Source organism: Trichosurus vulpecula, chromosome 8 (assembly GCF_011100635.1).
Source record: "Trichosurus vulpecula isolate mTriVul1 chromosome 8, mTriVul1.pri, whole genome shotgun sequence".
NCBI lineage: Eukaryota > Metazoa > Chordata > Mammalia > Diprotodontia > Phalangeridae > Trichosurus > Trichosurus vulpecula.
The window spans coordinates 112,151,912-112,164,469 of NC_050580.1; the positions used below are offsets into that span (position 1 = coordinate 112,151,912).

Below are 12,558 nucleotides of genomic sequence, written 5' to 3' on the forward strand. Positions count from 1 at the left end.
TTTGGAAACTTACTCTTAGAAATAATCTACCGCAACCCCTTCAATTTAACATAGGGAAATGAGGTTAAGAGAGATCACAAAAGATTACAGATATGGAAAAGAACTAAAGAGACCGTAGAGTCCAGCCCTCTTACTTTACAGAACAAGAAATTTGAGTCCCACGGAGGCTAAGTGACTGGATCCCAATCGCATAGAGGTGACATATTAGAAATAAGATTTTGGTTTTAGAAGGTAGGATTTGAACCCAGGTTCTCTGGTTCCAAAGACAATGCTTTTTCCACCCGACTAAGACTTAGTCAAATTCACAGAGCTAAAAAGCAACTGAGCCAGGATATGAACCTAAGGTTTTGGCTCAGTTTCCTCATCTGTAAAACGAGGGATTGAAAGCACAGTGTTTTGTACAAAGCAGAGGCCATCTAATCGGTATTTGTTGAATTGGCTTTGATTAGGTGGTCTGTGAGGTGCCTTCAAGGGCCGCTAGGTGGCGCCATAGTGCACACAGCTCGGGGCCGGAGTCAGGAAGATTCAGATCTGACGTCAGACACTTGCTAGCTGTGTGACCCCGGGCAAGTCACGTAGCCCTGGCGGCCTCAGTTTTCTCATCTGTAAAATGAGCTGGAAAAGGAAAAGACAAACCGCGCCAGTGCTTCCGCCAAGGAAAACCCAAAAGGGGATGTGAAGGGTCAACGCCCTTGTTGAAAAACAAGCCCTAATGACTCCTTTAAGTAGAAAGAGGAGAGGAGCAGAGGGCCAGGGATGGGGGCAGGCTGGACAAACTAAGGGGGCACAGCCCTGGATCTGGAGCCCTAAAACCTGGGTTCTTATCTCGGATCTTCTATTAACTTCCTACGTGACCTGGACTCACTTAACGGCTCTCTGGGCCTCAGTTTCCCTATCTGTAAAATGGGAAGGTCGACCTCCGGGGACCCTTTTTTGCTCTGGGAGAACCTCAGTTTCCCCATGTTAATGCGAAGGGGTCGCACTAGGTGACCATCTCTGACACCATGACGTCAGGCGCAGGGAAGCCCCCACACTCCCCCTTTCCCTTAACAAAGATGGCCGCCACGGGGCCGCTCTAGGCCACGGCGCGCTTCTCTCGGTGGTGCAGGCGGGAAGTGCGCTGCTGCGCGGGACTAGCGGCCGCCTGCACCAGCGTCAGCGCCGAGAGAGCAGGTGACCCCCATCTCTCCCCCTCGGCCCTCGCTCCCCCCTCCTCTTCCCTCCCTCCCCTCCCCGCCCCCCGCAGGGCCAAGCCCGGCCCAGTGACCCGGAGAACGCCCCCGCAGGAGGACGCCCCGGGGGTGGGGGAGGCCTGAGGCTCCGCGGGCGCTGAGCCCGGCCCCCCCTCAACCCTTCGCGAGCGCGACCTTGGGGCCTGCATCGCCCGCCTCTTTCCTCGTCTGCCCCCACGGGGCGCACATGGCACCCTCCCGACCTCCCCCCGGCGCCCAGCCCCGCTTCTCCTAGCCCCCAGTCTCCCCGTCTCCATTCTCCGCCCCTTAATCTCCCTTAGCCTCCGTTTCTTCATCTGTAAAATGGGGTGGATGAGAGCACCAACTTCACCAAGCTGTTGTGAGGATCAAATGTATATAAAGCCATTTGCAAACCTTAAATTACTATTATTATTATTAATTGTTATCCCGGTCTCCGTCTCCATCCTCCTCCTCATCTCCACGCGCCCTCACTTTATCTGCCTCAGTTCCTGTATCTGTACAATGGGGGTGATGATGGCGCCCACCTCATCGGGTTGTTGCGAGGACCAAACAATTTGCAACCTTAAAGCGCTCCGTGAACGCTAGCTCTATTCTATTACCTAGTCTATAAGTATCTTGATTGTCTCTCTCGTTAGCCGCATCTCCACCCTCGCCCTGTCTCCACCGTCACATCCATCTCTGTGCCCCTCCCGATCTCCGTCCCCCCCTCCCATTCCCACCTCTCCGTATTTACCTCCGTCCCATCCATCCATCCATCCATCCATCCATCCATCCATCCATCCATCCATGCATGCATCCATCACCACTGGTCCCCATCCATCCTCATCCAGCCGGCAGCCTTGGCGCGCTGCTCTGCAGGGTGGGAAGGCCTGGGGCTTGGCTCCGGGGAATTGTCCGACCTCGGCTCCCTGGGTGGATCGGTGTGTGGTCCGGGCCGGATCGTGGGGCCCAAAGTCTGCCCCGGGGCATGATGCTTAGAGGCCGGGGAGTCAGTAGTATGGGCCGTCCTGATCGGGAAGGCTTTCTGGGAGAGGCTGGCTGAGCTGGAACCTGGCTGAGAAAGGGGAGACCATTTGAGGGGGCCTGTTTGGCAGATGTTTGAAGATGCCACCGAGTTTGCCATAAATTCACATCAAGCAAACTTTTTTCTTCTTTTTCCCAGGACCTACTCTTTTTTAAGCCCTCTGCTGGGTAATTGGGGGAAAAACTGGGAGATGACAATTTATAAGACAGTATGTGACTTCACAGGACTATGAGAATAGCACAGTGCTTTATATACATTTGATCCTCACAACCCCGTGAAGTTAGTATTACAGGTTTTATTAGTCCCTTTTTACAGATGATGAAACTGAGGCTTAAAAACATTTCCTTGACTTATTCATAGGCATATAGCTAATAAATATGGAAATAAAATTTGAGCCTAGATCTTTCCCTACTTCAAATCATTTTCTCTTTCCACTACACTGTTTACATAGAGCACTCTTTGGTATACTGGTTTCCAACCTTTTGAGGGTACAAGGAACCATTTTGAATGCAAAAACACGTTGAAGACCCCCACACACATATAAAAACAGTTGTATTTACTTCTTGGGAAAGTACATGAAGACAGATGAGAAAATACTACAAATTCAGTAAGAGATTTTTCAGATTAACATTGTATTTTATTATTCCTAACGGTATTGATACATACTTGAAAACGTACATTATGTATTCAGTATGTAGAATTTTTATGCTTATTTATATATCCAGAGACCCCTTGTAATAAATTCCTACAACTTCCAGAGATCCTTAGCCCACAGGTTGAGAACCTGAGGGTCCTCAGTAGGTCTTCCTTCCTTTCTCTCTCGCTTTCTTTTTCTTCCTCCTTTCCTCTGTCTCTGTCTCCTGCCTTCTATCTTCAGCAAAGAAGGGCCTGTCTTCCCATCCTAAACCCATTTTAGGGTTGAAGAAAACAATCAGAAAAATGAATAAAAAGAGAAGAGAGCCAGTTTCTATTCCAATCTCATTTTACAGATGAGGAAACTGAGTCCCAAGGGAAATAAATTTCCTTTTATTATTTTTTTTAAAAAGAAGCAACTTTTCAGAGATCACAATAAGTTAGGGCAGAAGCAATTTAGAACCCAGGTCTCCTCACTCCAACCTGGTGCACTTTCCATTGAAAACATGCTATTTTTTTAGGGCCTCAGAGGCAGGGAAGAGAAAAACCATCTCCCTCCCCAGAAAGTACATAATTTATGCCTATTTATGGCAAGGGTTTTCTCCCTAGCAGAGATTCCTAGGCCAATGACAAGAGTCAGAATTTAGGAGTGATCCATGTGTCAGTCAGTCATCCCTAGAAGTTTCCAGAGTGGAAGCTTTGAATGCTAGGAAAGAAGCTTTTGCTTTGATAGACCTGTGTTAGGAGATTCTTCAGACTCTACCTCTCCCCGAAAGCTTGGAATGCAGGAGCAGGAGGACCCCTTATGATTACAAGGGGTCTTAGTGGTCATCTGGCCTAACCTTCTCATTTTAGAGTTGAGGAAACTGAGGCCCAGGAAAGCGATGCGTCCAAGGTCACAGAAGGAATATGTCTCAGGCAGGATTGAACCCAAATCCGCTGACTCCATAGCCAGCACTCCCCACTGTACCACATTGCTGCATGTTTTCATTGTTTAGCTGGGAATGTGTAGATTGATTGTGTCTCCCCAACCAGACTGTGGGATCCAGAACTGTGATTTCTATTTTTCTGTCTCAGAAAACTGTAGTTGACCACTAAGGAGGTACCTTAGTGAAGATTTTATCATTGGTAAAACTGCTGTTAATTACCTGTCTCAGAGACCAGGGTAGTGACTAAGTGACTAAGTAACACTTGGCTGTTGGTCAGTCAACACAGATTTGTTGAGCATGGATGCCCTGATAGTCTTCTCTTAGCCTCTCCCTAGAGAGTAGGTCTATGCAAAGGGCATTAGGCTCAACCCCAGGCCTCAGCCGAGGGATTCCTCTGGAGTAGAGAGAGGAGAAACTCAAAAGTCAGAGGCACAGACTAGTGGGATGGGTAGAGGGGTACTATGATGGTGGAGAGAATTTGTGAAATAACTTGTCCAACCCATCCCATCCTTTCCCTTCCAGAAAAGCTCCTTTGTCTGGATGGACAGGTGGGTGGCTCTAGGATTCTGTTGTGGGTGGGTCTGTGACTCTAAGCCTTCCCGCGCTGGCGGCCAGACAATGGGCACACTTGTGATCAGGCGCTTAGCCAGATGGGTTTTGAAGGGCTGGGATTCCACCAGCTCAGAAGCATCTGACCCTAGGGCCTCTGGGATTCTAGCGGGGGGGGGGGGGGGGGGGGGTCCTATTTGAGGGCTGGTCTGGGGGAGGAGCCCACTACCCCTCGGACCTCTTTTTCCTTAGAGACTGGGCCTCCTCCACTATTCATACCTCAGGAAAAGAGAAAGGTGAGAAAACTTTAGGGATTCTGTATGGAGCTGGGGACACAGTCTCCAGGGGAGCAGAGACCCTGGGTAGAGCAAGACTTGGCAAAGTCATCCAGCTGACAGATCATTTAAGGAGAAGGGCTTAGAAGGCTGTCAGTGTCCCCCAACACCAGTGAGGTTAGTGAGCAGTAGCAAGGGTGGGAGAAGTCCAGTGAGGGCCTCATATGTTCTCTGCCCCTTCAGGACAGAGCAATGGAACTTGAGAGGATCATCCGAGATACATTAACCAGCTTTACCCAAGCTCATATCCCAGGTGCTGATCTCAGGTATGTGCTGGCTCCCTGACCACCTCTGGCGGTGCTTTGAGAGGGTGGCTTCTCCTGTGCTTAGTGCTGCTTTTCCAAGGTCTGCAGCAGCCTCTCCCTCTCTGAAAAGGCAGTTGGGGAATGGAGAAAGGTCCCTCCTAAGGAGGAGATCTTCTCCTCTGAGGGGAAGGATCACCCTGCTGTGGAATGCTTGCCTTTCAATTTACCGTAAAGATGAATAGACCCAGGCTCAATGTGGATAATCTGCCTAACATAGCTTGAGGTGTGTAGGGCAGAATGGGAACTAGAACTTGGGGTTGAAGGAGAGGATTGCATAGTCCTGTGGCACTCTGCCCTCCACGCTTACCATCTCAGGGGAAACAAGATGCAGCCCCAATCTCACTGCTTCTTCACTTTTTGAGAGAATAAGTCTCAGGAGTTGAGGACCAGAGCTGGGGGCAAGTGTGTGGAGCTGTTCTTCCACAAGATGCTCCACCCCACCCCCCTCTCTATCCCTTCCAGTGGCTTGGATGAAGTTGTCTTCTCCTACATAACTGGGGTCCTGGAGGATCTGGGTTCTCCAGGGGCATCGGATGAAAACTTTGACATGGAAGCTTTTGCAGAGATGATGGACGCCTATGTGCCTGGCTTTGCCAAGATCCCCAGGTGTGACTGGGGATTCTTGTATCCTCCCTTCCAAATCCTTGATCCAGCCCTTTCTTTTCCAATTCCAAATCTTCCCTGGGCATGATAGGGGGGCTACCATGTCCACTTATCTTGGGATGGGAATGGGTAGGACTGGGGGAACATGGCTGGGAAAGCAACGGAAGGAAATCAGATGACAATTCCAGGGTTCTCTGGGGTGGGGTTTGAGTGGAGGACAGAGTGGCTTCCTCACCCCTGGTCCTACTTCCCTCTCAGCGGGACAGTTTGCGACATGATGTTCGACCTCTCAGGCCAGCTGAGTGATGCACGGAACAAAGGTGAGTTCTGAACTGGGATACAATCAGGCAAATGGGTTGTAGAGCACTTATCTAGGACTTCCCTCCCCTGTCCCCCCATCCCTGTGACTGATTGAAAACCATGTACTCTGTGCCTTTAAGAGAATGTGTGTCCCAAGAGCCAGAAGGACAATGCTTCTACTTCTCCAGAATGTCTCCAGAGCCATGAGGAAGGTATCCAAGAGATAAGGAAGTCTCAGGCACATACCTCTACCCCACTCCTGGGGGGAGGCACAAAAGCTGAGGTATGGAATGGGTGGGAGTGGGGAGAGGGCAGTGAGAATTAGAACCTGAATGGTGGGAAAAGGAGGGGGCTTTTGAGAGGGCAGTCAAGTGCAGCCAAAAGAGGGACATGGACTCAGGAAAGACCTAGATTCAAATCCCATCTGTGACACATGTTGATTGTGACACCTTGGGCAAAGACTTCACCTTTCTGAACCTTAGATTCCTCTTCTGTACAACAGATATAACACTTGTAACTCCTTCCACATATTTGTGAGTTATTGCTCTTATGTGTAGACAGCAACCTACCATATTGGTATTGAGCACCTACTATGTGCAAAGTGTTCTCTGCCTATTAATAAGCATATGTGGGTGGAATGAGTGCCTGTCTCATGCCTTTTGGAGTCAAACCCTTGTATATGTGTGTAGTATTGGGAGAGATTATGTGACCAGCTTCTACGCCTCATCACCTGGTCCTGACTTGCAGGAGGTCTCTGAAACTGATGAGCTCCAGGCTGGGATACAACTGCTCCTGGAAATGTTCCCTTCCTGCACAGTGAGGAGAGCACAGTGGGCATTGTCCATGGCTCGGGGGGACCTAGAAGAGGCTGTTCACATCATGGTAGAGGAGAAAGTGGAGCCCCAAGCCTTAGGCAGCAACTCAAAGGTATATGCCACAGATACCTCTTACTCTTGGTTCTCTGGACCACTGACCAGTTTTTCCTTCCTCATCATGGCCAGAAATAGAAGGGATACAAGGACCTAGGGTGGATGGGGAGAGATGGGTATATATCCAATCCAGGGCTGAGTATGGGGAACTTAGGTAAATGGAAAAATAGGCCCAGATTCTGCTTTTCCTTCTAGGACACATTAAGGGTAGCGGGAGTTCCCAAGAAAGAAGAACTGAAATCCTTCATTCTACAAAGGTGAGTTTGGAGGAGAAGGGAGATGGTTAGATTGAGTAAGGTAGCCCTACTGGGCTTATCTAAGCAGCCAGTTAGAACCTTCCCACCCAAAAGATCTGTACTGGGGCTTCTGGTTTATCCCAAGTGCCTCTGACCTTCCCCCTAGTCCATGGGGAGGATGTCTGAAGAGGCATACTAACCAGGGATCTATCATGGCAGGTACATGATGGTGGACAGTGAAGAAGATCAGAAAACTCACCGGCCTGTGGCCCCAAAGGAGGTGAGTAGGTTGGGGGTGAGGGATTACAAGGACTTCCCTTTCTGGGTTAAGGCCTCCTGTCCACCTCTGACCTGTATTCTTAACAGGCCCCTAAGAAGCTGATCCGATACATTGACAACCAGGTGGTGAGTACCAAGGGTGAGCGTTACAAGGACATTAGGAAGCCGGAACCTGAAGGGATGAAGTCCACTTACATCAGTCTCAAACCAGCCCGGAAGTACAAGTTCCATTGAGTGTCCCCACCCTGGGGAAGTGGAGGACTGTGGGCCAGAGGCGTCCGAAGGACTTGGGGTCAACGACCCCCAAAGTCAAAATAAGACAACTGGGCTAGCCCTGCCACCAGGGTCTTCCTGGCTAAGGATTATGAAGCCTGCTCTGCCCGAGCCAAGCTTAGTTTCAAAGTCTTTCCTGAAGTTTCTTCATTTGAGTAAAGTGGCAGGAGTGAGGCATGAGAACTGATTATTTGTCTCTAAGGAGGTGGGCATGGATGAAAGAAGTGGATTTATCTTTCCTTAGCCCAGATCAGGTATGATTGCTGCTGCTCTCATGGACTTCTTATTCCTCATCAACTGAGAAGACCCTTATCTGATTCCCCTCACCCTTCCCAACCCCTCTCAGTCTGGGGAACATATATTGGGATTGTCCTGTTCCTCCATGTCCTCTCCCCAAGAGCAGCAGAGTTGTGCCAGGTTCAAGTGGTCTTTTATTTCTATCTTTCCCCAGAGAGAGCTGCCTACCCTCCCCCCAGTCTCAGTCCAGCACTCTTTCTCTCTCCCTCTTCCCCCTCCTCAAGCTGGTGACACTATCCAGGCTCCATCCCAGTTGAGGGTAAGGAGATGAAGGCAGAGCCCCCCAGCGAAGGGTGTTCCCAGATCCACAGTCCAGCTGTGTTCACCAAACCCCCAATCCTCCACCCTTCACTGATTGGTCAGATTTGCAGGTTGACAAAGGGAGCAAAGCCCACAACATCCTGTAACAGGACAAGGGCCCGCTGCAGGGGTGGTTCCACGTCAATGTCCACACCACGTTTCCTCAGGGCACTCAGGCTGGACTCAGCCACATCATGACAGTGACGTACCCGAAGTGAGCGCAGCCGTGGGCAATACTCTGCCAGGGTCCTGGGGGAGGGGGCAGGTAAAGAGAGTCTATGAGGGCCAGGAGGTATGCCCTCTCCCAACAGACAGGAGGGGCCTTAGTGGTCATCAAGCCCATTGTTTAACAGAGGCCCAGAGAAGGACAGTGATTCCCCTAAGGTTACAGATCAGGTCAGTGGCCAAACAGACTAGGGAGCCCCCCGAAAGATGGTAGAACTGTTCTTGAACTGGAAGATGAGGACTTTGGTTCTACTTCGAACCCTTTAACAAGTCACTGTGTGACCATGGTCAAACCACATACCTCTGAGCATTAATTTTCTCATCTGTATGAGCAGAAAATTGACTCAGAATCATACAATCTCAGATTCAGAGAAGCTCAGAGACTGTACAGCACGATCTCCTTGCCAGGAGGAATCCCTTCTGGAATGCCTGCTACAACATCCTGACAAGATCACTCCTAAGAGGTGCCTTGTATCATTTGTGGACAGGTCTAGTGTGTTAGGAAGGCCTTCCTTTCATTGAACTCCCTCCCTATCATGCCCACCTGAAACCCCAACCCCTGGGCCCGGCACCTGATGGCGTCACTCCGCACTCGGAGACAGCCGGTGAGGTCCAGGTGTTCGAGCTGTGGGCAGCACCGGGCTAGCTCTTGCACTGTGGCATCCCCCACATTCGCGTTGACAGCCAGGGAGAGGGATCGGAGCTGGGCCCCGCGGTGCTGGGCCAGGTAGGTCACGGCCGTGTCCCTGAGCTGTCGGCACGCCGTGAGGTCCAGGGCCTCTAGGCACGGGCAGCGGTCGGCGAGGCCCCGCAGGGCCAGTCCGTCCACCCAGTCGCAGTGGGCTAGCGAGAGGCAGCGCAGCTGCGCGCAGCTCAAGGACAGCGTCACCAGGGCCCGGCGGCTGAGGCGCCCGCAGCCCGCCAGTCCCACGCGCCGCAGCCCGGGGTTCCGGCTCAGCACCGGCTCCAGGTCTTCATCGGACAGCCAGTCACGGCACGACTCCAGGCACAGCTCCTGGAGCCCCTCCGAGTCACGCAGCAGCCGGCCCAGGGCTGCCCTCGGGACCTGGGGGCCCACCTGGGGAGGTGCCCACGGGGCTCACACCTGGGTCCCGGCTGCACACCGGCCCCCACCACTAGCCCGCCCACCTCCTCGCCCCATACCTCCGGCACCCCATTCCAGAGTCCTACCAGAGGAGGTCCTCCTCCTAGGATCCTTGTCAGACCTGGGGCTGGTTCCCACCTCTGCCCGCACGCCCCGCCCCCCCAGACCCCGCCCCTAGGCCCCGCCCCAGGCCCCGGGGAAGGGCGGAGTCACCTGTGCCGAGTCAAAGCTGCGCAGGCGCGCCAGGTGCAGTTGTACGAGCGCCTGGAAAGCTTTGCTGACGCGCTGCAGGTGGAGCAGCTGCCGCAAGGGGATGCGGCTGAGGATGTGCGGGAGCAGGACGTCCTCCCAGGGCAGGTCCAGGAGCCTGGGGCGGGGACAGGAGGAGTCCGTGCCCTGGCCACTCCCGCCCCTCGCCCCACTCAGTCCCCCAGGTTTGGGCAGGGACCCCGAACCCTCACCCCACGCTTGACCCCATGGGTCGCCTCCCCTCCCCCGTCCATGTCCCTATGAGTGTCCCTCGGTGGTCTCCTCCAGATTCCTATGGTGCGGGGCTGTAGGACTCTCTCCCTGGGGAACCCTTCCTTTCATCATCCCTCCATCACTTGCCCAGCCTGACCCGGTGGGGGGGGGGTGTTCCCCTTTCCTGGGCCCCTCCAGTCCTCGGTACCTGACGGCCCCCGGCTCTTGCTCCCCGCCGGACGGCTCCATCTGTAGCCCCGATGTCGCTGCCAGTCTCCGTTGCGCCTGCGCAGTGCTCTCCTCCAGCGACTACGACGGCTAAGGAGCCGCCTAGCACAGCCGTCAGACCTGCTCAATCGATCGCCGTCTCCCAGAGCGTCCAGTACTTGAAGTCTCCCGGCAGAACCCTGAGCCCGAGGCGGAGAGGGCCGGGTCCCATGGCTTTAGGAAGGGATAGTGATTTGCTGTGGTTCCTGAGCTTGGCAGGTGCAAGTACGGGAAGGAATGTCCCGCGGCTGGTTGGTCCAAAGAGATTCGAGGCTGGAACTCTTCCTGGATCTGGAGCCTGCTTAGCCCCTGGACTTTTTGTGGGGCCTGGGCCCCAGTGTCCCCACTCCAAGCCACAGCAGGGGTGATTGAGAGAGGAGCAAGGTCTTAAAGACGATTGAATGGGTCGTGTGCACTCTCCATCGCCTAGTTCAGCTCTATCTAGCTAGCCGACCCTGGACACGTTATTTACTCTCTTAGACTGGCCTCAGTTTTCCAGCCTGTAGAATAGTTGTGGGGTGGATCAGTAAGGACCCTTTCAGCTCCAAAATTCTGTTGTATGAATCAGTAGTGGCTAAATAGGCAAGTCCGGATGTAAGCACAGTGAATGGTAGAGTACTGCCCTACCCCCAACCCCCAGTCTCTGTCCCTATCTACGAGGTAGCAAGCAAGGGAGGAGGTGGCTCATACTGAAACAGTGAGACAATGACTCCCCCTGTACACATTCCCCAAGGCAAAGGACTAAGAATTCCTTTTCCACAACCTTTCTACAACACAATTTCTGAGTTGGAAGGGTATTTACTGGTTAAATACCTTCTAAGCAGATAAGTGAGTTCCACAGTCTCCTATAAATGTTGTGTCCTCCAGTTAGAATATTAGCTCTTTTAGGTTAGGTAGGGACTGTCTTGCTTTTGTATTTGTATTCCTAGCCTTTAACACAGTGCCTGGAACTAGTAAGGACTTAATAAATGCTTTTCGTTCATTTGAAGCGACTCTCAGAGCCATGCAGCAAGTTTGCATCACAGCTGAGATGAGAACTAGGATGTAATGACTCAAATTTAGGATCTTTTTGCTACCCCACATTTCCTCTCTTCTCTGGATCTCCATTAACGTAGCAACGTATTATTAGGCACACAAGAGGGCACTATGAGAACAGATCAAATTCTCGTGCATCCATCTGCCTTTTCTAAAATATGGGAATCACATTTTAGCATCTCTTTTGTCCTTACAACCCTCCCCCCCCGCCCCCTCCATGAGATGAGGACATTACACAAAAGTGTCCACTTCGAATGAATCTGTGGTAAAAACCAAGACAGCTCTCTTGATGCACAGCCTTGGGTCTCTCTGAGTCCCACCTGCAGTGTAACTCCCTGAGTCACACTGCTTTCTCAAGGGGATGTTCCAGTTCTGTAGCACACTGCTTTTTACTAAACCATTTTACTTTTGGATAACAATGTTGAGAGGCAGGAGGCATCCAGTTCTCTCTTTCCACTACCACCGTTGAAGATACCCCTGGTGGCCATGCTGAGAAACTTGTGGAATGAGCAGAACCAAAACCTTATTTCATCTTCTGCCTATTCTGATTTCTCGCAGCACTGAAGGGCAGCCTGATCCTTTTCTGTCCCTGATTGGGAGGGTGGTAAGGATGGAAAAACTGCAACAAATCCAGCTGGGAGCTGGATGAAGTCTGGGGGTCAGTGTTCCTAACTAACCTCCCCTCTTTTATACTTGGATCACTCTGAAGCCTTTACTCAAGGAGAACTGACAACCTAGGGCTGATCTGGGGTCTACAGAGCCTTCCCAACTATCTATAGCTTAGGGAATGCAGTGTAGCAATTGATAATGGGGAAGGAACAGCATATTTTGGACTTCGTTATAGGGCCTTAAAAGCCACCAAATTCTTGTGCCATTAAAATGCAGTGGTGTAAACAAAAAAAAGTCATCAGATGGCTTGGATTTGGGACCCAGCGGGGCCCCTTACCCATGTGTTTCATTGGTTTAGTCACAACATTTCGAGGTCTGGTCCTCATCTGAGGGAGGGATGATACTTGTGCCACACAATTCACAGGGATGTTGTAAAGAAAATACATTGAAAAGTGCTAAATAGTGATCATTGTGTTAATAGTTTGTGACAATTACTAAGCATTTCCCGGGCTTTTGCAGGACTTTATTCCCCTCTCCCCCCATGAGTTTCCTGAGGGCTAGGACCCCATCTCCTGTGTCTCATTTCAAAATTATTCCCCTTTAGGCACTCTTATGTTCCAGCCTAAATAACCCACTTCTTTTAATTCAA

At 51.6% G+C, this 12,558-nt stretch overlaps 2 protein-coding genes across 2 annotated transcripts; one reads left to right on the forward strand and one right to left on the reverse strand.

The window, feature by feature from the left end:
- Positions 1–1,109: 1,109 nt before the first annotated feature.
- On the forward strand, positions 1,110–7,781 carry CUEDC2 (CUE domain containing 2). The gene is made up of 9 exons (XM_036736432.1): positions 1,110–1,173; positions 4,868–4,950; positions 5,452–5,595; positions 5,851–5,912; positions 6,033–6,175; positions 6,640–6,819; positions 7,017–7,078; positions 7,277–7,337; positions 7,424–7,781. The coding sequence occupies exons 2-9, from the start codon at positions 4,877–4,879 to the stop codon at positions 7,568–7,570; spliced, it is 873 nt and encodes a 290-aa protein (XP_036592327.1). The 5' UTR covers positions 1,110–1,173; positions 4,868–4,876; the 3' UTR covers positions 7,571–7,781.
- Positions 7,782–8,184: 403 nt separating this feature from the next.
- FBXL15 (F-box and leucine rich repeat protein 15) lies at positions 8,185–10,305 on the reverse strand. The gene is made up of 4 exons (XM_036736431.1): positions 10,207–10,305; positions 9,750–9,903; positions 9,004–9,509; positions 8,185–8,455 (listed from the first exon to the last, which is right to left on the reverse strand). Exons 1-4 carry the CDS (start codon positions 10,245–10,247, stop codon positions 8,266–8,268), a joined length of 891 nt encoding a protein of 296 aa, XP_036592326.1. The 5' UTR covers positions 10,248–10,305; the 3' UTR covers positions 8,185–8,265.
- Between the last annotated feature and the right edge of the window lie 2,253 nt (positions 10,306–12,558).